Source organism: Leptidea sinapis, chromosome 32, assembly GCF_905404315.1.
Source record: "Leptidea sinapis chromosome 32, ilLepSina1.1, whole genome shotgun sequence".
NCBI classification, from domain to species: Eukaryota; Metazoa; Arthropoda; class Insecta; order Lepidoptera; family Pieridae; genus Leptidea; species Leptidea sinapis.
Window position 1 is genome coordinate 5,004,223 of NC_066296.1, and position 24,075 is coordinate 5,028,297.

At 37.4% G+C, this 24,075-nt stretch overlaps 1 protein-coding gene across 1 annotated transcript; it reads left to right on the top strand.

Annotated features, from left to right (window-relative positions):
* The first annotated feature begins 5,595 nt into the window (after positions 1-5,595).
* LOC126974426 (organic cation transporter protein-like) lies at positions 5,596-16,045 on the top strand. The gene is made up of 6 exons (XM_050821915.1): positions 5,596-5,789; positions 6,067-6,292; positions 7,880-8,135; positions 11,833-12,474; positions 13,351-13,532; positions 14,509-16,045. Exons 1-6 carry the CDS (start codon positions 5,596-5,598, stop codon positions 14,677-14,679), a joined length of 1,671 nt encoding a protein of 556 aa, XP_050677872.1. The 3' UTR covers positions 14,680-16,045.
* The last annotated feature ends 8,030 nt before the right edge of the window (positions 16,046-24,075 follow it).

A 24,075-nucleotide genomic window follows, 5' to 3' on the forward strand; every position in this document is an offset into this window, starting at 1 on the left:
ATAAAATTCTCGTGTCACAATGTTCGTTCCCGTACTCCTCCGAAATGGCTTGACCGATTCTCATGAAATTTTGTGAGCATGTTAAGTTGGTCTGAGAATCGGCCAACATCTATTTTTCATACCCCTAAATGTTAAGGGTGGTCCACACGAAATTTTATTTTTTATTTTTTTGATATTTTTTTTTAAATTTGTTTGATTATGAGTCAGCATTAAAAATACAAACAATTTCAAATTTTCACCCATCTACGATCAACAGTTACTTTTGTATCGCGATACAATGTTTGCTGGGTCAGCTAGTAGTATATGTAATTCACAGAGTACATTATTTGACAAATTTTGCGATACGAGCATTATGCGGCGTAAATATTGTATTAGATAAAACTTTAAAGGCAATTTTGTATAATCGTAATTTTTGTCATAACTTATCTTACGATTAGAACTTTATGATTGGGTTTATGGATATTGATAGTAATATTATGTCTGCGAATAATCGTTTGTAAGAATGAAACGGTAGACATGAGTTTGCTATATTGTTGCATTTTAAATAAGTAAGTAAGTATTTAATTATTATTTACAGTTACAGAATAGCAAGAGCATAATTAATATTTACATTTATAGGATTAACCTTTCCGTTCCGGGGAACTCCGATCGCGTGGTATGTTCAAATCGGCGTGATTTTGGCGCTCGTGCAGCGTCCTGTCAATGTGTATTAATAGATTGCTTATAATTTGGATGATTTGAGTGAATGTATCTGAAAGCTATTGAAACAAGCTATAAGACCATGCAAAATTAACCATCTTATAAACAAAATAAGGACCAGAACTTGGTGAGGGAGTAGTGTGCCGTACGGCACTCTCGGTATTGGTATATCTGAAAAATGTAGTTCCTGGCGGCATTGTCGATTTCGGAAGATACATTACAGGTCTCGAACAAAGTAAAACGTACTTCGAGTAAAACAGGACACGTGTAGTATTGATTGGTAATATCATTAATAATTCGTACACGGAAACTTTAGAGCTAAGTGCAGCAGTGTGATAACAAGATGAATAAAACCATAGACTTACATTATTCTAGAATAACAAAGAAAGCTTGTGACAGAGAAGAACATCTCTAGTGAGATAGAATAGGAGAGCGAAACTATTGTTACTAGACGAGCCACTTCTTTAAGAGCGTTTTAAATTATGCTAGGATTTGAGAAAAATAAAACCTACCTAGTTGTGGAGCAGCTGCTGGGCCGGAGATGCCATGTCCTTGCCTGCTATTCCGAGGAATTGCTGTGGCGGAAATATTGCCGCTGCACTACACAGTACGTGTACAGTTCTGCGGCCTCAGTATGCGTCCACTTACGTTGGGGCTCGACGGTGTCATTCTCGCGTGGTCTTTCGGAGACGCTTACTGGTCTCCAGCACTGATGCTGTAAAGGCTCATAGTTCCTTTTATCTCCCGTTGGCCGTGTGACTCGCTACTCGCGTCTGACTGACGCCTGCTGTCTACTGTGTTCTACTACTCGCTCCTTCCGGCCCACTCATGCATTGGACTTCATCGGCCGAAGCTACGATTTGTGGATTTGCTGGAAGTGTACGAATGAAGGTGGGATAACCAGGTTAACAGTAGGGATGTTACCGATTTTGATTGATAAGTCGTTAGCAGTCAGCCACTCTTAACATTAGTATTTTGAATATTAATACACTAGCTAACTCAATCATTTCAAAATTGAGCACGCATTATTGGGCTGTCAAGTCGTCTTTATGCTACTTTATTATAAGTCTTAACACCGTAGAAGTCAAAATACGCGCCCTACAAGACATGCCTGAGCCAATGAAGAGTCAGTGAGAAGTTCAAGTGATCTCAAATGTCACCAAGGCACTTAGGACAAATAGGTTGAAGCAATATGCGCCCCGTTCATCCTTGTACAAAGGGCCGGTTGAGACCCAAAACATCGTGGTCGTACCTCCCGTAATCACGGACAAGGGGAAGATGACTTCTATATAAATAAGCTGAACAAAATTCTGAGTGGAACTGACTGCATTGTTATTGACAGTGTGTCAAACTTACCATAAGATGAATGACTCGTAATTTTTTTTTCATTAAAAAAAGGCGTCTAGTTTAGCTTGTAAATTGCCGGTAGTGGCTCAGCAGGAAAAAAATTACTGGCATATTTTTTTTTTGACAATAAGGGACGAGACGAGCAGGACGTTCAGCTGATGGTTATTTATACGCCCTGCCCTTACAATGCAGTGCCGCTCAGGATTCTTGAAAAACCAAATAATTCTGATTTTCACCCTTATTGCACTCGTAACCTTGAGACGTTAAGATGTTAAGTCTCATTTGTCCAGTACTTTTACTAGCTATGGCTTCCTTCAGACCGAAATACAATAATGCGAACAAATGACTGCTTCACGACATAAAAAGGCGTCGTTGTCGTACCCATTATCTAGCTTCCATCCGGTGCAAAGAAGCCTCACACTGGTAACTACTCTTAGTCGTCTCTATACTGCTGGATCATTATACTTTTAGCACTCGACCGGTTCGACATTGCCAATCTTCTGGAGTATCGTGAGTCAATTCTCTTCGTCTTCTTCGTGACACTCTTGGCAGAGCGGTCGTAGTCATCACAAAGTGACATCTTTTGGGCAGGTAAATATCTGAATTTCCATGAGGTGCCTTGTTGCCTGTAGCATATTTCCCATTGCCTGCCCCGGAAGCAAAGCGGCGCCGGTTGCTACGCGGATTGCATGGCTTTCGTGATCTCTCAGATTGTATGATATACGATGCATGATGACTTTCATGGGAAATTTAGTTACAGTGGTTTCTCCTTGCCTTCTGCAAAAGTCCTTTTAAGGATTATTTTGATCCCCAGGCTGCTGAAGCCTCTTCTGTTAGGTTGCGCCGCTAGGTGTGAGTGATTCCGATCCCGATACAGGTCGCTCACCAGAGCCTCGTCCGATGTCCACCAGGAGATACCACGTGCAGGTTGACATTTGAGGCCGACTAGATGTTGTTCTCGCTCTCCCCCTTCCCCCACTATTGCAGTTGAATAACTAAGTCATTCCGAAATATTTCATTTATTGCATAAAACTTTGAAATGTTGGTCGCGCCCAATCTGTTCTGTGGTCGCGCCTTTGCTTACATTTCTTGTGCTACTAATTTATATAAATAAAAACCAATGTTTGTAGTTTTCTTCCCTTTGCGTTCCGAGATCATTGATAAGATTGTGATGATGGTTTGATAGTGTTTTTTGGGGAGCTTTCGACGGTTGTCGGTCCAATAATATAATATGGTTTTTTTTCGACTTCATTATAAATTATTATAATGACTTAGCTCAAGGATTGGTATCCGCTGCGCTCCCACTGGATATCGTAGTCGAACTAGTCTGAGCAATCTGTGACGTTAACGTACTTGGCACGTTCTGTTAAAGTTTGCTAATAATTGAAACTTAAATACCGGGTTGCGGAATAAAACTTTGTAAAAATAATACTACAAAAAATTAGAAAGACATTGGGATCACATATCACTTATTCAATGTTAAATAACACAAAGCGTATGTTAGAAAATTTAAAAGATGCCATTGAGTGTCAAGATACCACGCACACAAGCATCTAATAGTTGCCGTAATAAAAAAGCTATTGTTCTTAGGTAGTGCGGTATCTACTTCCAGACCGGAGACCAATCCTTAATCTAAGTATACTGTCTTATTGTGTCATTGAAACCAATGCCAGGTACAGCTGATTATATTAAAAAATCAAAACAATAAACATTATGTACCTAATTATAGATTACGGAAAAGTGGCGCATGCAGATTACAATAATCGCTAATCGTTTCTTATATTATAATACAAAAGAGACAAGTGTGTCTGTTTATTTAAAGTGCAATCGAATTATCAACATATTTTTTTATAGGTCCTGAATGAGGGAGTTTCCTATTCGAAAGAAATAACAACTGCCCACACTCTTTTTCTATTATTTAGAATATTTTCCTGGAATTTATCTGGAAACACCATGGGATTAAAAGGTAATTTGTAAATAAAATAGTAGCTTATTCTATGTAAAATAACTTCAGCACTTTAAGAACTAGAGCATACCCACATATCGATGGTTTCGGGACAGCTACCTGATTCCTGCCGTCGAATTCACTTTCGCACGACAAGCCACAAGTTATGATATCATCCCCACCATCTGGATGTGTGGCGGTCCTCAACAAAGCGGTTTTCAATGAGCTTTCTTCCACGTACTACAAAGCTGTGGAATGAGCTTCCTTGTGCGGTGTTTCCGGGACGATACGACATGGGTACCTTGAAAAAAAGCGCGTACACCTTCCTTAAAGGCCGCCAACGCTCCTGTGATTCCTCTCGTTTTGCAAGAAAATGTGGGTGGTGGTGATCACTTAACACCAGGACCCGTACGCTCGTTTGTCCTCCTTTTCCATAAAAAAAAAGATACGGCAGAAGACACGCAACGGTATGACGTCCACCCAACGCCAATAGTTCAAGCCTTTTACAGCGATGATCTTCATTTTAAACAATTTGTTATGTTTTTAAAGTGATAAATCTCACTTCTTGGATACAGGATACTACACAAATAAAATTTGGAAAGCATAACATTAATTTTATTTGTGTATTAATCCCAGAAGTGAAGGTTATCACTTTCAAAAACATAACAAATTGTTTAGATTTGCAAGAGCGTCTCAAGTCTAATTTCCTAATATGCGAATATTGGGGTTGAGCAGGTTATCAACTGTATAGTAGATCCTGTAGATGAAGCCACAACCTGAGAGTTGAACAAAGAATACAAGATTTTATGACGATACATCACTCGAACGCTTAGCTCAGTTGGGAGAGCACTGACACGAAACGCCGAGTTTTTTTAACGCATTTTATTTTTTTACAAGAGGACTTACATGAGCAAGAGGATTACTGGATGTGAAGTGGTTAGACAAAAGCCCATGGACATCTCACCTTGTCACATCTGCAACACCAGGATCAAGATATGGGTTGTCAACTTTTAAGTTGGGAGTATACTCTATGTCTGAAGGTCCCTAAGTCGTATCGGTTCGGGAAAAACCGTAGCCCGTGTCTTAAAAACACGCGGTTGCAGACTGCTAGGTGTCAAGATTTTCGCATTTTGAAGAAATTCCGGTGATGGAATTCGGCTAATGCTTTTAACCTAAACAGCTTCTCTGAACACTCTCCGTGATATATACATACAGTGGAAGACAAAGAGAGAACCAACACCTCTACGCAACGCAAATAATCATACCGATCGGAGATGACTTGATCGTCGATGATTCAAGCCACTCTTTTTTCAGTTTCTTTAAATCTTAATTGTCCTTTTTTCTATCTAGACGATTGTGAAACTGGAGTTTACTCGTCTGGTATTAAAAACTGTATTATTCCAATATTTGATGAGGCACTGAACAAAATGAAATCTGTTGATGAGACCTATCTTATGAATTTAGACAAGCAGACACGAATGAATAGTTATCATGATAATCATAATCATCAATACACCATCTTATCTACAAAAATTGACATGACACTTAATCCCTTTAATCATAAGTAATACAATGTCAAAACTGAAAGCGCACGCATTGCAATCATGGCGTTAGGCAAAGAAGCACCTAGTCATGGAGATGAAAGAAGTAAAATATCCCTGGATACTTTGTTGGTGGAGGAGATTGGACAGTTTGGTCGATATCAATGGCGGATGTTGGGATTGACAGTCGTCTTCGTCATCTTTGCCGCCTGGGCTGCAGTCGAATTCGTTTTCACAACGGGTCGCATCTCTACTAGGTACGAGTAGAAAATAATCATTTCAATTTCATGATCAGTCGGAAGACGTTCACTGCTGGACAAAGGCCTACCTCAAAGATTTCTATGACGATCGGTCCTGCGGTGCCCTCATCCAACGTATTCCGGCGATCTTGACCAGATCGTCAGTCCATCTTCTGGGGGGCCTACCAACATTGTGTCTTCCAGTACGTGGTCGCTATTCCAGGAAATTGATATTTCAACAAAATAATTCCACATTTTTTTTTCAATATTAGAATAAAGAAAATTTTCATTTTAGATGCTTGATACCAGAATGCGATGTCGTCGGACAAATAGAGTTTCACCCAGAATGGATACTGAATGCAGTACCGGAGAGTGGAAGTTCCTTTGACAACTGCAGAAGATTTAGTCCGGTTAATAGTACCGCGTTCGCCAACACTTGTCCCGCACATTGGTTCGACAGGAACACCATCTCCGAGTGCGAGGACTTTGTCTACCAAAACACTAACACCGTGGTTTACGACGTAAGTACTGAACATAATATTTAGCACTTAAAGGCTTATTTAACAGAATCTTCAGAGTTTTCTGCCTTTCAGTTTATCTAACTATTTTATAAACTGTTACAAATAAAATGGAACAACAAAAACAAGTTAAACAAGAAAACTAACGGCAAATAAAAAAAATCGACTGAAACTCCCCTAACATAGAATGTTTAGCGGGAAAATTGTTTATAATAAATCTAGTAATAAACAATCAAATATTTAAACTAAGCTCGGTAAAATGACTTCTAAAAATAACTTTTTAATACAACAAATAGAATAAAGTAAATTTACATAAACAATGAAAGAAACAATTTTTTATAAAAATTAACGGTTTTTATAAAAGGCACACTCCATAGTAAGTAAGAATAAGAGACGAACTGTGGACATCCAGAGTGGATGTTAGGTATTCCCCAATTTTACATACATTAATATTAAAAAAGGGAGTGGAGAAGGGGTTCTCACGACAAAAGCTGACATATTGAGAACTCTTAGGTGTATCTTGGACAAGACGATTGGTCTTGCAATTTGCGAAGAATTTGAAAATAGTGAATTTTATTAACATATTAGTTATATTAAGCAATTAAGTTTTTATATCTCTTCTTCAAAAGATACTCTCGACCTTAGAAGAAACCTGGGTAGAACAAATGCAGAATAGTATAGAAGAATCATTGAGAGCAAAATTTAAAGAAATTAACATCTTGACTGTTGCATCTCAATACATTCTTGATAATGTTATGTATGTACATAGGCGCATAAGTGAATTTGCTAGAAACAGTCATAACCACAATGTTAGCACCAGGAACAAACATAAAATTATAATTCCTTTTACTCGGCTAAGTCTGTGGCTAAGTCATATTTGTAAGTCTTTTATGGGGCGTTGATCAAGATCCCAGATAATGTCTGAAACAAATGTATTATGAAATTCAAAAGAATTGTTTCGAATATAAATTATATTATAAATTTCAATTGGTTTCTATAGCATAAATGACTTTCTTAATGATACCACTGATTCGGAATGGAGCGATTAATAAAACGACACGCTATTAAATAATAAATTTTACTGTACGATCTTACATTCTAACCATATTTTTATAGAAACCAGCTGAGTTTGTTGCTCCCGTTCTTCTCAGGGCTGAGGCATAACTTTTGGAATGGGTGGTAGTTTTTGACTTTCAATAAGTTTTATTTTTTATGAAAATAACGAACAAAACGATCAGTACGTTCAGCTGATGGTAATTTGATACGCCCTGCCCATTAAAATGCAGTGCCACTCAGGATTCTAGAAAAATACAATTGCGCTCGTCACCTTGAGACGTAAGATGTTAAGTCTCATTTGCCCAGTAATTTCACTATCACGCTCTTCAGACCGAAATACAGTAATGTTTACACATTACTGCTTCACGGCAGAATCAGGTGCCATTGTGGTACCCATAATCTAGCCGGCATTCTGTGCAAAGGAGCCTCCCTATGGTAAAATGTTTACAACCTCCCCTCCACCATCTAGCACATCTAATGATTGAACATATTTTAATATGACTATGACATGAGTTAAGTAAGTGAGTGTTGTAGTACGGACTCGCGTGTGACGAATGGCGCCGCTCCCTGATCGGGTCAGTCCGGACCTTCGGGACCCTGACGGCACTACCCATCACCGGCTACATCTCCGACCGCTGGGGCAGGAGGACAGCTCTCTGCATCAACGCCTTCAACACAGCCTGGCTGGGTGTCACGCGCTACTTCGCCGACACATACATTGGATTCCTCATTTCTGAAGTTGTTGAAGCAACTTTCGGTTCTGGAGGATTTTCATGTGCTTATATCTTGTGTGAGTATTATTTTCACAATAATTTAATTTTCATTACACGGTTTTTATAAGCTTCACCTATATGTATGTTTCTTTGTAACTGTCTTATTTGGGCGCGATTTTGACCTACTTTAAACGGCCAGATTTCGTTCAATCTTCGTAGATTTATCGAGGACCGAGGAGAACACATTAGTTTGATACAATTATTAAATTTTTTCAATTTGCAAAATAAGTAAGTAAGAAAGTAAGTAAGTAAGTAAGATATTTGTCAGGAATTGATGTCCATTTTAAAGGAGACGGACACCCTTTCATACCAAGATCCAAGATGTAAAAGGATGAAATTGGTGTTAATAAATAGCTTAATAAAAGCATCACTGAGAATTTGAGGATTTTTGGCAATCTGAAAGCAGAGTTATAGGAGGTTTTGTAAAATTGAGGTTATGCAATATTATATGGGCAACATTCTATATTAAAATTTAAAACAGCTGATTTTTGAAATGCGATTGTTTTTTTGTTGTACGATAATGGTCGTACAAGTTTAGCAATATCAGAAGTCAAATAGAAAGAAGGAAAATATCAATAAAACAACGGGAAACACTCAAATGACAAATCGCGTAGGTACGCACATACGATACAACAAACGAGTGATTGACATTCTAGACAATTCTGTAGCTGTCACTGTCAGCACAGATAAAAAATACAGAACGAGATTCAGAATCGACTTTTTCTTCGATCGATTGCTTTGTATGTAATATACATTATGTTATGTTAATTATAATGTATTTTTTTAGGTACTTTATTTGAATCAATGATCACCAGATGTTTCTGGTGCAAGTGGTTTTGAGTTGAATTGTATTAACGATAATGATAATGGAACCTTAATTTTAAGATTTCTCGTTTTCTAGATTGTGAATCAGGGTAATTTTCTATATTTTGAAATAGAAAAATATGACAATTTTTTTTAAACCATATCTCAACTTATTACATTTTGGCCCAGAAATCCCCGTCTCCTTTCAACCATTATATTTTCAGCAAAGCATGTTTTTTAGTTTTTTTTTAAACTATTTTTATTATTATTGCAAACTCATCAGGGTTGGAACACGTTCGCTTGGGCAAACCCGTCTCTAAATGTTTGTACAGAGACACACCGTTTCCCTTGGATACGAAAAAATATACTTTTTTGAGTTTCGCGGGACACAATTTATAAAAGTCGAAGAGTCAAAAGGTCGAAAAGTCAAAGAGTCAAAAAGTTGTACTAATTTGTGTCGGCGCTAAGCAGATGCACTTTAAGAATTTACCCGTATAATGGAGGTCCTACGATGTTCCGTCCAAACGAATGTGACAGTCGAGAGGCCGTGAGATAACCTTGTGCCTTTTCATAATTATGTCAATTCGATGTTGCTTAGAATGCTTCAAAGAAATCAGCTTTGAACTTAGATTAGGGATTGGTCTCCGCTAGGTGTGGCAACTAATAAGACGCTCAAGTGGGCGTATTCGAGCCAGTCTCGAACACGTTAAACTTTGCTGATAATTGAAACTAAAATGCCGGGTTGCGTAGAAAATCTTTGTAAAAATAACACTATAAGAAATAAGAAAGGCACTGGGATCACATGTCATCAGTAAGTATTTTGTATTTTATTAATTTCAATGTAAAATAACACGAAGCGTATGTTACAAAACTTTAAAGATGCCATTGAGTGTCAAGATGCCACGCACATAAGCATCTAATAGTTGCCGTGATAAAAAGCTATTGTTCTTAGGTTATTGTTAGCGGAGACCAATCCTTAAGCTTAGGCTTTGTAGTATATTTTGAACTTCTGAAACTGAATGTATATTCAAGAAATGGTGAAATCCTATATCTGTTTGGAAATCTTTCAAAATAACACGTTTCTTTTAAATTTACCTACAACAATCCTGTGCTCTGTGAACGGCTAGATAACTTGGCGTTGCGTAGAGACGTCACTTCATGTGTATCTTTCACCGCATTTATCTTTATCACGCTGACTGTACCGAAGAGCTGTTTTACCTGATTCCTGCCGCCGAATCCCACCTTAGCACGACACACCACAAATTACGATATCGTCATCACAATCTGGATGTGTGGCGTTCCACTGTGCGGATTTCAAGTATCTTTCTTCCACACGTAACAAATCTGTGGAATGAGCTTCCTTGTTCGGTTTTTCCAGGATGATACCAGTACCTGGTACCTTTTAAAAAAGGGCGTACACCTTCCTTAAAGGCCGGCAACGCCCCTGTGAATACTCTGGCGTTGCAAGAGAATGTGGGCGGCGGTTACCCGTACGCTCATTTGTCCTTATTTACCATTAAAAAAAAAAAGAAAGAAATGGTCAAATTTCCTGAGTCTCAGTAAGTCAATTTCTTACTATGTGGAAATCTTACAATATAACCCGTATCTTTTAAAAAGGAAACTTTTATTACATTTTTAAAGATACAAATTGAAACAAAATATATACCTACGTAAGCTTACGTACTGTTATTAATGTATGTTAATTTATATTAAATTTTAATAGTATTAGTTTCCTTACTTCCTATCCTTACTTAGATATGTTTATTAACATCAGTAATTAATCATTTCTTAGATATGTGACTTTATCATTTAGTTTTATCTAATTACCTTAATGATGTACCTTGAGGTGTTCAATCATTTCGAATGATTTGTTCATGAATTATTTTAATTTAATAACTTTCGTAATAAAACATTATACAAACATTTCTTGCAATGTTACTAGATTTCCTGGGTAATAAGGATAGTCGAATCTATCGATTGATAATGATGCTTCACTTACTTCACAGCAAACAACCCGATGTCTTGAATTCTTAAACGGATTTTTTTATGACAATATGGGACTAGACGAGCAGGACGTTCAGCTGAAGGTAGTTGTAACGGTGTAAATGGGCAGGGGCCCATTACAATTAAGTGCCGTTCAGGAGTCTTGAAAAACCCAAAAATTCTTAGGAGCACTACAACTGCGCACGTCAACTTGAGACATAAGATGTTAAGTCTCATTTGCCCAGTAATTTCATTAGCTACGGAGCCCCCCAGACCGAAATAATGAAATTACTGGGCAAATGAGACTTAACATCTTATGTCTCAAGGTTAGGACGAGCGCAGTTGTAGTGCCGCTCAGAATTATTGGGATTTTCTTTTAATCCTGAGCGGAATTGCATTGTAATGGGCAAGGCGTATCAATTACCATCAGCTGAACGTCTCGTCCCTTATTTTCCTATGAATCCTCTATCTTGAGCTGCTTTAAGATGCAGATGTTTTTGCGACGGGCCTTCCATGGTTTTTGGAGCGTAGCTTACATAAATATTATAAGCAATACCAATTTGTAATATAAATAATTCATGCCTGTACAGGATCTACATAAATATCTATTAATCATTTATAAGCGTTTTAGAGGACAAACGAGCGTACGGGTCACCTGGCGTTAATTGATCACTGCCGCCCACATTATCTTGCAATACCAGAGGAAGCAGAAGAGCGTTGCCAGCCTTTAAGAAAGGTACGCGCTTTTTTGAAGGTACCCATGTCGAATCATCCCGGAAACACCGCACAATGAAGCTCATTCCACAGCTTTGTAGTACGTAGAAGATAGCTCCTTGAAAACCGCTCTGTTGAGGACCGCCACACATCCAGATGGTGGGGATACATAAGTGTTTTTAAATTTTATAGTTTTGGTAACCTTTGTTTCAGTAATGGAAGTAGTTGGCCCCAAATATCGCGTGGCAGCTGGAGCGACGATGAACACAATGTTCTCGGTGGGACAGATTACAATGGGACTCCTAGCTTGGGCTGTGCCAAACTGGAGATATCTAACACTGACATTGTACATACCACAGTTCATCACAGTGTTCTACTACTGGCTCATGTTTGAGTCTATTCGTTGGTACATATCGAAGGGACGATACCAGGAGGCAGGGTCCACTTTGAAGAAAGTTGCTACGATCAATGGAAAACAACTATCAGATGATTCAATAGAAACCTTAAGAGTGTGCGCTGAAGAGGAGAAAAAACAAAAGGAATTAGACTTAGCTTCGAGATCTTCGGAGCCCTGGCTGATAGTGATACTTTTTAGATACAAGCGTGTACTGCTGAGAGTATGTGTTTCCCCGGTGTGGTGGATTACAACTACCTTTATATACTACGGATTATCAATCAACTCCGTCAATATGTCCGGGAATCAGTACGTGAATTATATCGCCGTTGCTGCAGTTGAGATTCCTGGGTACTGGGCCGCGGTGATACTCATGAGCATTATAGGAAGAAAGTTAGTATTGGCTGGTGCATTCTGGTTATGCTGCGCTTGCCAAATTGCATATATATTTATGCCACAAGGTAAGAGTCGCAAGCTAAGGCTTTTGATACAATATTTTACATTTGGTCTATTTGGCAGTGCCGATAATCAGCCAGAAAATGTTGCAAACGAATTCTAATTTAAATATTTTTATTCAAAATAGGATGTGACATCACTTATTGAAAGTCGAAAACTACCACTCATTCCGAAAAGAATTCCTAAGACTTGAGAACAACGGGCGCAACAAACTCAGCGATCTTTTTTTTTTTCATTAAAAAAATAATTTATTTTGCCTGTATAGCCTGAGGGCATAAAAGGCATTTATTTTCTTAAAATTGATTCCTTAAGAATTCTTTTTGATGTCATTTCTAATACACAACCGCTTCGGAAACAAATAGCGCTCTGAGAGAGAAGAAGCAGCGCAACAAACTCTCCCAGCATTTTTTTTGTGCTCTTTTTAATCAAATATACAATATTATATTGTCATTGAAATTGCTATATATAAATATTTCTAATCTAGTCCCAGGCTGTCGGATCACTAGATATTCAGCTGTGGAGTAGTAGAATTTACGACAAAGCCATTTTTTTAATAAAAACTTTTAAATTTATTTATAGATAATGTCTGGTGGTGGCTGGGACTTTATTATGAAAGTGTATACATTTCAACTTAAAGCTATTAATTATCTTATGAAGCCAACTAAAATTAGTTACATGCAATCCCGTATTTTTAGTGTTATAATTAAGAAAGTCATTAATTTTATAGTAACCTTAACCACATTAACGTATTTTTAACAATTCTTTTGAATTTCGTAATACTTTTGTTTTGAACATTTTCAAGGATCTTGTTGTAAGAGCATATACATCGTCCTACAATGTGAATGAATTGAGAAAAAATAATCATATAATTATCCTAACAGGAATGTACGCCGTGTCACTGACAGCATACTTGATAGGGAAGCTAGCAATAGCCACGGTGATGACCACAGTCTACGTTTACACGACGGAGTTGTACCCAACTAGATACAGGCACACATTGTTCGCGTTCTCATCAATGATGGGAAGAATTGGATCAATTATTGCACCTCTCACGCCAGCATTTGTAAGTTTCAACATACTGAACATGTTCTTTCTTGTGGTAACACAATTCATTGATTTTCAACAGATTTACAGCGTGATCAAATAAATTCAACTAAACGTAACCTAATAGACTGGGAAAAAAGTTTCTTCGCGTTTGACGACAGAAATAAATTGAATCCCGTTGCTGTAGAAGGTTTAGGACTTCTGGTAAATAAGCTGCGTAGTTTTGGTAGCCTTCTCTTGGTGTTAACGTGACACTGCCTTAAGAGATCTGAATAGACGAAAACAGTCTGACGATGCAACTTACAACCAAATTTTTGCTGAGTGGCTGAAGGTATGTGTGGCTTTTTAAAAATATATAAACAGCTGTCACATATATTGTTCATAATGTGAAACCGGCTACTATGGGTCAAAATATTTAATAAAGAATAATTATGAAAACCACAGACGAAGGATCCAAAAATAAACCAGAATTTACTATAACTATAATCATACATCTACTCGATGTAGAGTGTAAGTTATAGAATACAATAAACAATTTCGTAACGCGGGAATAATAATAAAACATAAATGCTAAATCAGCAAATGCTTCCTCCGTGCCATTCTCTTGAGAACCGAAGTATCAGCATAAATGTAGGGAGGCATTGCCGTAATTAACGAAACAAAAATAAATAAATAAAAATCGAGTTAGAAATGGATTTATTTTCATTTTTTCGTCCTATGAATCACGTTACAAATGGATTTCCAACCAACTCTTCCGTCCCATATTTTTCAATTATCAGATGTCAAGGATAAATGCACTTTTTCTAGTTTTTTTCCGGAGGGAGTGCTCTACGTTTTAGCTAGACACGTGGATTTGTCCAAATTTTTGTCTATCCCAAAATAATTGGATGTTGAGCCGTATTGCTGAGATGAAAATCTACTGTTAATTTAGATTTGTCCTACATATTTTCTGTGTTCTTTGTCCCTAAAATAATTGTATTTAAAATTACTTTCAGGGACAAGCACTCTTCGAGGAGTTTCCTTTTATACTTTTTGCTGCTTTCTCACTAATATCTGGTGGACTTGTACTGCTAACACCGGAGACAATGGGCACCAAGCTGCCAGATACCATGGAAGAAGCTTCAAACCTTGGTTTAAAGTCAAGCAAACTTCAGCCGACATTATAAGGACAATTTATTACGTCTGATACTAGAAAGGTTATTATATCTTTCGGAGATTGAATCTAAGTATAGTATCAATATATTTTGTAAGCGTTCCTTTGAAAATTGCACTCTCCAGAACTTTATCAATTGCGAGATTATATTTTGAGTTTGGACTGGTCTCATCTTCAAAATTGTTTGAAGGAGGCACAATGAATGTAGCTCATGGAAATTTTTCCACTATGATTGTTACAACTTTTTCTGTAACTTAAGTTTAAATAAGATATCCTAAATGTAAACGTGCAATAAGACATTGAAGAAAATTGTCAGAAATATATTCTATTTTCAAAAGGACACTGACGGCATGGATATTTATCCAATCTTCAATTTCCTCTAATTGAAAGGTCAATAAGGGCATAGGTTAGTGGTAGTCACAGGTAAGGTAGTCACAAATCAGACGTGAGAAGATTTTTTCCATAGTTTAGCTGAAAAATTTAACCGTGACCACGTCCACATGTTCGATGATGAAACAGGAGGAGGAGTACATATATGGACCGTTCACTCAACAGATCTTGAATCCAGGTATTGATATCCTGAAGAAAATCCCAAAACCTGGATATTAGAAGACTAGCGTGCCAGTTTTTGTCGAAAACTTTAGATATGTTACGAGGCAAAGCAAGCTCGAGGGTGTGTTGTAAACAGGAAATGGTCTCTTAATACCACAACGCCCAGAACGAAATTCGTACTGTGTAGATATGCGATGCATGGTGTAAAACCTTATGGGAAAACCTTATGAGGAAGCTCATTGTCGCTCGGAGAGCAATGGAGACAGTATGCTCGGAGTTTCCCTCCGAGATCGAATCAGAAATGAGGAGATCTGTAGGAGAATCTAAGTCACCGACCCAGGTAGTTGCAAAACTTAAGTGGCAGCGGGCAGGGCATGTAGCTCGACAGATAGATGGCCGTGGGGAAGACGTTGGTCCCCCACAAGATGGACCGACGATCTGGTCAAGATCGCCGGAGTAGGTTGGGTGAGGGCAGCGCAGGACCGATCGTCATGGCGATCTTTGGGGGAGGCCCTTTTCCAGCAGTGGGCGTTTTCCAGCTGAAATGGATGGTGTAAGCCCTACAAGACTTGATTAGTTGATCATATTTGATGAAAAGGTGATTCAGCGTAGCAGGTTGTAAGTCAATGGAGGCGCACATGTTCTAATGAAACTAGGCTAGCACTGGCACTAGCACTATTCGAACCGAGTTACTGCAGAGTTGGGAGGATAAACGTCCTAATACCATACAAAGTATGTTATCGCAAATAGATTAATTACCAGTTTGATCCGGATAGGGTCAATATTATTGTAGAATTATCGTAATAAATTTTTTGATAAGACCAAAACCCAACAACTTTTATTTCATCCCTTATCTGTATAATAGATTAGATCAAAGAATATTATTGGAATGTGAGATTTATGCGTATGGTTTTAGCTACCTTGGACTCTGTGAAGTTATTTTCACTGTTTTTCACGAGTAATAAGCAACATAATATATCTGTGGTAAGTATTTATACACGAGCGTGGCTACATATCAATAGCAGGCTTGCTATGCTCAAAAAAGGGTATAAATTACAGTTTCTGAACTGAACCAATTGTTGATAGTAAGAGTACAACAAAATGATAGAATGAATATCACCCTTACTATTTGTATGTGTCGCGTTACTATACGGTTTTTGAGGAACTTTCTTCCACCTACAAGTAAATTCCATAGGAATAAGCTTCATTGCGTGGTGTTTCCAAGAGAAGAGACCATACGAAAACGGTACCTTCAAAAAAGAGACATAAGATGTTAAGTCTCATTTGCCCAGTGATTTCACAAGCTACGGCGCGCTTTAGACCGAAATACAATAATGCCCTCACATTACTGCTTCACGGTAGTTCACCTTCCGCCGTTGTGGTAACCATAATCTAGCCGGCATCCTGTGCAAAGGAGCCTCCCACTGTCTCCCTGCGATGTTACAGGAGAATGTGCATTTTAAGGTAAGAAGAATTTAAGCTGCGGCTTTGAATTATTTTTTCAATATATACACAAATATACAGATCACGATAGAACAACTATTATTTAGAACGAATGAATGAATAAAATCCTTTATTTCCAAATAATAAATTATTTTAACATGGCAGTTGTTTTACTCACTAATTTCTTCATTGTCCACTTGTCTTCCTCCATAAACCTCCGTGTCTGTCTATCCATAGGAGTTCTTCTTCAGGTGGTTCCTGCCACATTTTTAAATCATCTTCACATCCAATTATTTGTCTATTATATTATTACTTAAATTAGCATTACTAGCAGCTTGCCCTAACTTCGTTCAAGCTGACCAGTTAGCACATAGAAATAAATTAGTAATGAAAATGTAACGCCTCGCCTTTATTTCACAGCAAATTGTTGCAAGCTAATATTTTAACGATAGTTAACCATTGCTACATCGCAAAATAAATCTACATCAGAAAAATGTTTAAACTGTAAACATTGATAGAATAAAAGGGTGGCAACTTTAGATTAAGGATTGGTCTCCGTAACGCCCCAAATAGATACCAGATAACTATTATATGCTTGTGCGTGTGGCATATTGACACTCAATGGCATCTTTTAAAGTTTGTAACATAAGCTTTGTGTTATTTTACAGTGACATTAATAAAATTCAAAATACTTACTGATCATATGTTATCCCAGTGTCTTTCTTATTTCTTGTAGTATTATTTTAACAAAGTTTTATATGTATATACGCAACCCGGCATTTTTGTTTTAATTATTAGCAAAGTTTAACAGAACATGTGGCACGTCAACGTAACACATAGTTCGAAACTGGCTCGAGTACGCACACTTTGCGACTTCGCTTGCGGTATCTAGTTATAGGGCAGTGGAGTGGACCAATCCTTAATCTAAAGGTGACAATGAATTTTTTGTCCCATCTTTCATTAAGAGCAACTTTTTCGAAGTGGTGGTACTTGATAAAACACGTACCTATCTCTAACAATCATAAGTGTCACTTTTGATCAAGTGAATAAATGTTTTTTCACCTCTCCAGCACGAAAAAAGCGCTATTGCTACGTGAAAACTCGCAGCAAAAACGCTTTTTGCTGCGAGCGTGAGGCAAAGTGAAATTAATTTCGAACCCCACGTGACCATACAACTGGGAATTATATATTATATTATAATAAAATAAACAATTCGATCCAATGCGTTCCGAAACTCATTTTAGCCTAGCGTATTATGTCATTGTCACAAAAATTTATGTTTTACTTATCGAAATTTAGATTTATAAATTTTTCAACTTTTGATTATTTTTATGAGGGATATTTATATTTATTTAACACTTTTGTCGCTAGTCGAGGTGAAAAGTTGTATGTTTCACACGAAAGCAATTTTTTTTTTGTGTCGTGCCTTTAAATCACTCACTGCCTCAGTAGTCTATATTAGAATCACTCGCTACACTTGTGATTTAATTCTAGACTACTTCGTCAATTCATGATTTAAAGTCAGCACTCGCAGCAAAAAATAACTTTGCTCAATTGGTGAACAAATAACTCTTTTTTCGACCTGGATAAAAATGCTCGCTTTTAGTCCCTGGTACGAGGCAGAAAAGTGACCGATTCTCTCCCGGCAAGATGACATTTATACCTTGTACCAGAGACTAAAAGGGAGCTTATTCATCCAGGTGGGAAAAAAAATCGTATACGCACCACGTGAGATAAGTAGGACATTGCCACCCGCAATTGTCACACTCGCCTCGCTCGGGTGTCAATATTCCGCGGGTGAGAATGACCTTCCTAGGTGCGTAATTTACTATTATGATTATTCTATGGAACTCCACGAACATATCACAGAAAATATTGAAGATATTCAGACTGAAAAAAATTCATAACAGGTTGGGGGAAAAGTTTTTGCGCATTTTATATGAAAACTCAAGACTTAATAAAAGTACAGTAAATGTGCCATTTCATTTCGATGACTTTTTAACATCTTGTAGGTAGTGCTGTATCCCGTGAACTTCTCATAAGAAAGACGCAACAAGTTATTTTGGCAGTTGACTCTTCATGTTAACCTGACCAGCCTTAAGCATTCTGAAGACGCCGTAACAGGTGGAAATCAGAACGTGCAAGGTCAGGGCTATATGGCGTGTGCCTATCTCCCTTAATTTTTTCTGAGTGGCTAAAGATGTTTCTGGTCTACTCGTGGTGCTGTCGTGATGAAAGACCACACCCTTTCTATTGATCAATTCCAACCGCTTTCTCTTAATTTCCTGCTTTTATCTCATCAGTTATTAATAGTAGAAATTACATGTATTTTTATAAGAGATATGGCATATGGCTCACTTTAGGTAGGCAGAAAGGGAAAAGCCAGACACACGTGGATATTCGTAAGAACGTTAAAAGATGCCTAGCTAGCCTTTGACCAGTTCAAAAGTATACTCTTAGTTTTAGGGTCGTATCGGTTCGAGAATAGTGCAGCCGGCAGATGGCTGTGAGAATCACGAAGTTCTTACGAATCGAGCGACCACGATATGGTATCTATGAATGGCGGATATGATGCTGGTGAAACTCTTAAATGTCACTGCTTGTGGCGGCGACGTGGGACGGGACGTTCCCTTCCCTAAAATATGGTCGAGGGAGGCGATGGCTGGCCCATGCGTCATGCTCGTGAACGGGCGCTGCTTGCGGTGGCAGGATGATCCTGTAGCCGGAAACTCTACCTCATGGTTTTAAAATTAAAAAAAAAATATATTTTTTATAATTGCTCATAAAATGGTCGCTAAATACATTTATTTATTTACAGTGTGTGTGAATTGATGCATCTACTGTGCCATGCCTGGTATTATTGTTGATACAGTAGTAGTCGGCCGTGAATGTACTCAATAGCTCTTGTTTTTTACGTATTAATTTACATTTTTTTATTTTTTTTGAGTATTTGTAATTTGAGTATTATTGCTGCATCACTTTACATATATTGTAACTGAAATGATTTGGGAGTGATTGCCACAAAGAGTTTCTTGCCCCTTCTTATTAAAGCTCAACCCTCAAAGGAGGTGGATATAAAAAGAAAAGTCATTTCCTTGACCTGCCTGAATAAGGTGATTTTGATTAGACTACCCTAAAGGATTGAGCTTTTGATTATTGTTAGTAAAAATATAATATTAATTACCAGTTTAAGCAGAATTGTCAAATTGTCAGTAGAGGTTTTTGGTGAGTATTGCATGATATGTAGGATTATATGGATGTATTAGGATTATTTTATTGTTGTTTGCTGAGTTCTCGTAACAGGTTTCATCATGCTCGCTTAAATGTCACTTCTTGTGGCGGCGACATGCAACGGGTCGTCCCCTTCCCTAAAATATGGTTGAGGGAGGCGATGGCTGGCTCATGCGTCATGCTCGTGAACGGGCGCTGCTTGTGGTGGCGGGGTGATCCTGTTGCCGGGGACTCGGTTTCAGATACTTAAAAGTTATTGTGTATATATATATATATGTATGGATATATACATGTTTATTTATTTATAATCCCTTATAAAATGCTCACAGAATACCTTTATTGATTTATGGTGTATGTGGATGATGCAGCTACTGTACTCAATAACTTTTGTATTAATTTACAATTATTTTTTTGACTAACTCGTGTAAGACATTGACTATTTGACGTTTGAGTGTGTTTGTTGCATCATTTTACATTTCACATATTATATTGTAATTGAAATGATCTGTAAATCTTGATATAAAAGAGTGGCAATGAGTTTCTTGCGACTTCTTCTCATTAGCTCAACCCTTTACGAAGTAGCGGTAGATTCTATAAGAAAAATATTTTATTTTTTTGAAATTCATAAGTGTCATTTTCGTGACCTACTTGAATAAACTGATTTTGATTTGATTTGATTTGATTTGAAACATGGCTGCTGGCCGTCAAATCCTTACAGATATATAGGATAGATATATTTCGTACCACGACGTGTTTAGAGCTATCTAATTTAGGTTGACGTCAAATCAACTGATTAAATCGCAACAATGTCAATTAAATGTCAAAAATGATGTTAGTTCGTTCATTTATTTGTAGCACGAGGTAATTTTTCAACCTAAACTGGATAGCTTATGTGTCAAAGTGCTTTTCGAAAAATTCGAAAAATGTTGCTACTTCCTTAGAGGAAAGTGACTGTTGTTGTTCATGTTGCTACTTCCCTAGTGACTGATGTTGTTAATAACTTTTAAAAAATAGTGACAACATACAGAAAAGGAAAATTTTATTGATGAAATATGAGATGAGAATACTTTATTGAACTTTTTGTAAAACAAAATACTGAAAGTAAATACCGAAAATGAAAATACTAAAGACGAGGCAGTAAGGGCCCTTAAGCTTGTTCGCAAGAACGAATTAAAAAAAATGTACTCTGTGCTACTGTCAAATCACACATCAATGGAGGTGCGTTCATAACTCGTTATTTTTACGAAAACACCTAAGCAAACATTTAATTTGTAATTCAAAGAACTATATTTATTTATATTACTATTATTTAATAAGTACAAAGAAGGGCCTAATGGTTTGTAATTTGACGCTATAAAGCGCATTTTCAAACTGTATTTTTCGTATTTTCTACGCAAAAAAACCGCTAAAATCATATCATTTTAGGTTTCGAAACGCAACGCATATTGTTCGAGTAAGAGAGACAAACTTATGCAGCGACTGTAGAACGTCATCTCTTTCTCACACCGCGGACCATAGACAAATTTATTTCGTTCATTCTTCTTATGCGATCCAAACGCTATTCAGTGAAACGCACTTCATGATACGAATTTAAGCGATTTAGTTTAGGTACTTAAACTGAACTGCATCGGAATCGCATCGCTTATTAAAAGTTGATGGTAGGCCCTCTGTGGTACAAGCATTAAGTAAAAATTAAACAATTAATGTAAAAACTTGACAGGAACTGAAAAGTTGCGCGCAATGTGTCTCAATGTATTTATCGTAATTGTTTTTGTTTGGTATGGTTTTTTTGGTTATTACAACTAGTAAAATGAATGTTACTACAGACTCGAAATCATATTAGTAACACTTTAAAAAACTACGTTAGTACTAAACCTAATCTTAACTAACTACTTATTAGTATTATTTGAGTTACTATTTCTCCATTTCGTTACAGTTAGAGCAGCAGGGATGCATATATTTGCAGTCTCATCTGCTACTCACATTATCTCCAAGATGTCGTTGGTGATGCCCCTCATTCTGCGCATCAGGGAATCACTTGCACATAGTGGCGTAAAAACAATCTACTCGCGCCGTCGGGAACATCCCCGCTGCACTACAGAAACGAGGCTACCCCAGTAGCACCCTGAAGGCATTGTTATATTAGACGTGTGGCGCTGTAGGATCTTTGCGTGTACCTGCCCCACAGACTTCACGTGTTAAAACTCGTGCAATATGCTCGAAACAACGTTATCATAACTCTCTTTGAGCAACTTCTGAGCGAGTATAATCGCTCTCACAGATAACGCCATCCTTTCCCTTTCGTTATCCGCATCCTCCTTGAGGCCAGGAGTCAACACATTCCCAAGGTGTCTCTCTTGGAGCATTGATAGAATTTTCACATAAGATATACCCGAAGGCTAAATAACTTGCGTATTCTATCTGCACCTCTTTCTTTTAAGTCGAAAGAAGAAAAAAGTAATCAAATGATTCTTAGAAGGCTAAATTGTAGCACTTTAGTAGACGAGTAGAACGTTCAGCTGTTGGTAATTAATACGCCCAGCCCATTACAATGCAGTGCCGCTCAGAATTATTGAAAAACCCCAATATTGGCCTGAGTGGCACTACAACTGCGCTCGTCGCCTTGAGACATAAGTTGTTAAGTCTCATTTGCCCAGTAAGCTACGGCGCCCTTCAGACCGAAACACAATAAAGCAAATTTGTTCTCTGCACCCTCGAAAACCTCGGATTCGATATCCATATTGTTGAAATCATAAATTGGAGCGGCGGCCATCTTAGATTTAGAAAATAATCCCAAATTCGTTCTCTGCACCCTCGAGAACCTCGGATTCGAAATCCATATTGTTGAAATCATAATATGCGCGGGGGCTATCTTGGATTTAAAAAATGATCCCAAATTCGTTCTCTGCACCCTCGAGAACTTCGGATTCGATATGCATATTGTTGAAATCATAAATTTTCGCGGCGGCCATCTTCGAACCCTCCAGAACGTCGGTTACGATATTCATAATGTGGAAATCATAATTTTGCGCGGCGGCGATCTTGGATTTAAACAAGATGGCGCGTAACCGCAAATCGTGACGATTTGCTATAACATTTTTCTCATACGATAAAAAAGTTTCTATCAATAATATTATTGACGACTAAAGTAGTTAATTATTAGAAATTTCAACAATTACCTTGTACAAAATAATGTAGGAAATACAATCTTAAATAATTATTATTGGGAAACTGCACGTTTCCCTAGAGTGTATTATTAGTATTATTTTAAATTTGGCGCTTCTTTTAAGATTTTTTTACCCTGATGCTTATGTGGCACCGCCCTAATTTAATGCATTTTGACGGACACTTTTTCATACACAGCAGAAGATTCTCCTTGTCTCTACCCACCATAAAACGAAGTTTAACAAGCGTTTGGATCATTTTAAACTTTTGTGGCATTATAATCGGTGCCACGGATTACGTAGGTACGGAATGATCTACTTGAAGTCTGCAGGGAACTGGTTATCAGGTTAAAATTATTTAACCCAATAAACTCCTTACCCATATCATTATCATTTTAATTGCTGCACGGGCTCAAAGGTCACACAACGAATTAAATATTGATATTCTTTCATATATTTATTGGATCATACAGAAGAATTTTAGTGTATTTTATTTTTGGAGTTTATTGGAGTTTACTCCTTAAGAATCGTTTTTCATATGAGACGCCCGATATGAGAAAAATATGGAGAGTAAAACCTACTCATCAAATGGGATAGTAACGTTTTTGGTGCGCATCATTTCTCGCGCGCCTTTCACTTTTCAGTTGTGTGTGTGTCTGTGATAGTTTACGCATGTAGTATATACCTATTAGGATGTGCCAAAATGTAACTTCCTTATTAGACCTTTAAAAATTGGAATTTTGAGTGCCGCTTTTAACAGGAGTTGTGTTTGGGCATTTCCTGACATATTTTGAGCGTTATGGATTTATGTGATTTTTATAGAATTTTTTAAAAGGTCTTTCTTTTGGCCAAATTTTGAAATTTTGAAATTCCAGCAAAAATGCCTATCTTTCTTAATTAATACGCTTTTATTAGCTTCTGCTGTATGTCTGTTTGTAACCGACTCCATTGGAACTGATTTTGTTAAGTACCCGTTCAAAGTTCTTGAGTCGTAAACTCCAGTCTTGCGTAGGAGCTGA

Bases quoted from the DNA above. Each gene is read 5' to 3' on its own strand.
- LOC126974426 (XM_050821915.1), top strand. From the start codon at position 5,596: ATGGCGTTAGGCAAAGAAGCACCTAGTCATGGAGATGAAAGAAGTAAA. The intron at 8,136-11,832 runs GTGAGTATTATT...CCTTTGTTTCAG, and splicing joins TTCATGTGCTTATATCTTGT to TAATGGAAGTAGTTGGCCCC. The intron at 13,533-14,508 runs GTAAGTTTCAAC...AATTACTTTCAG, and splicing joins CACCTCTCACGCCAGCATTT to GGACAAGCACTCTTCGAGGA.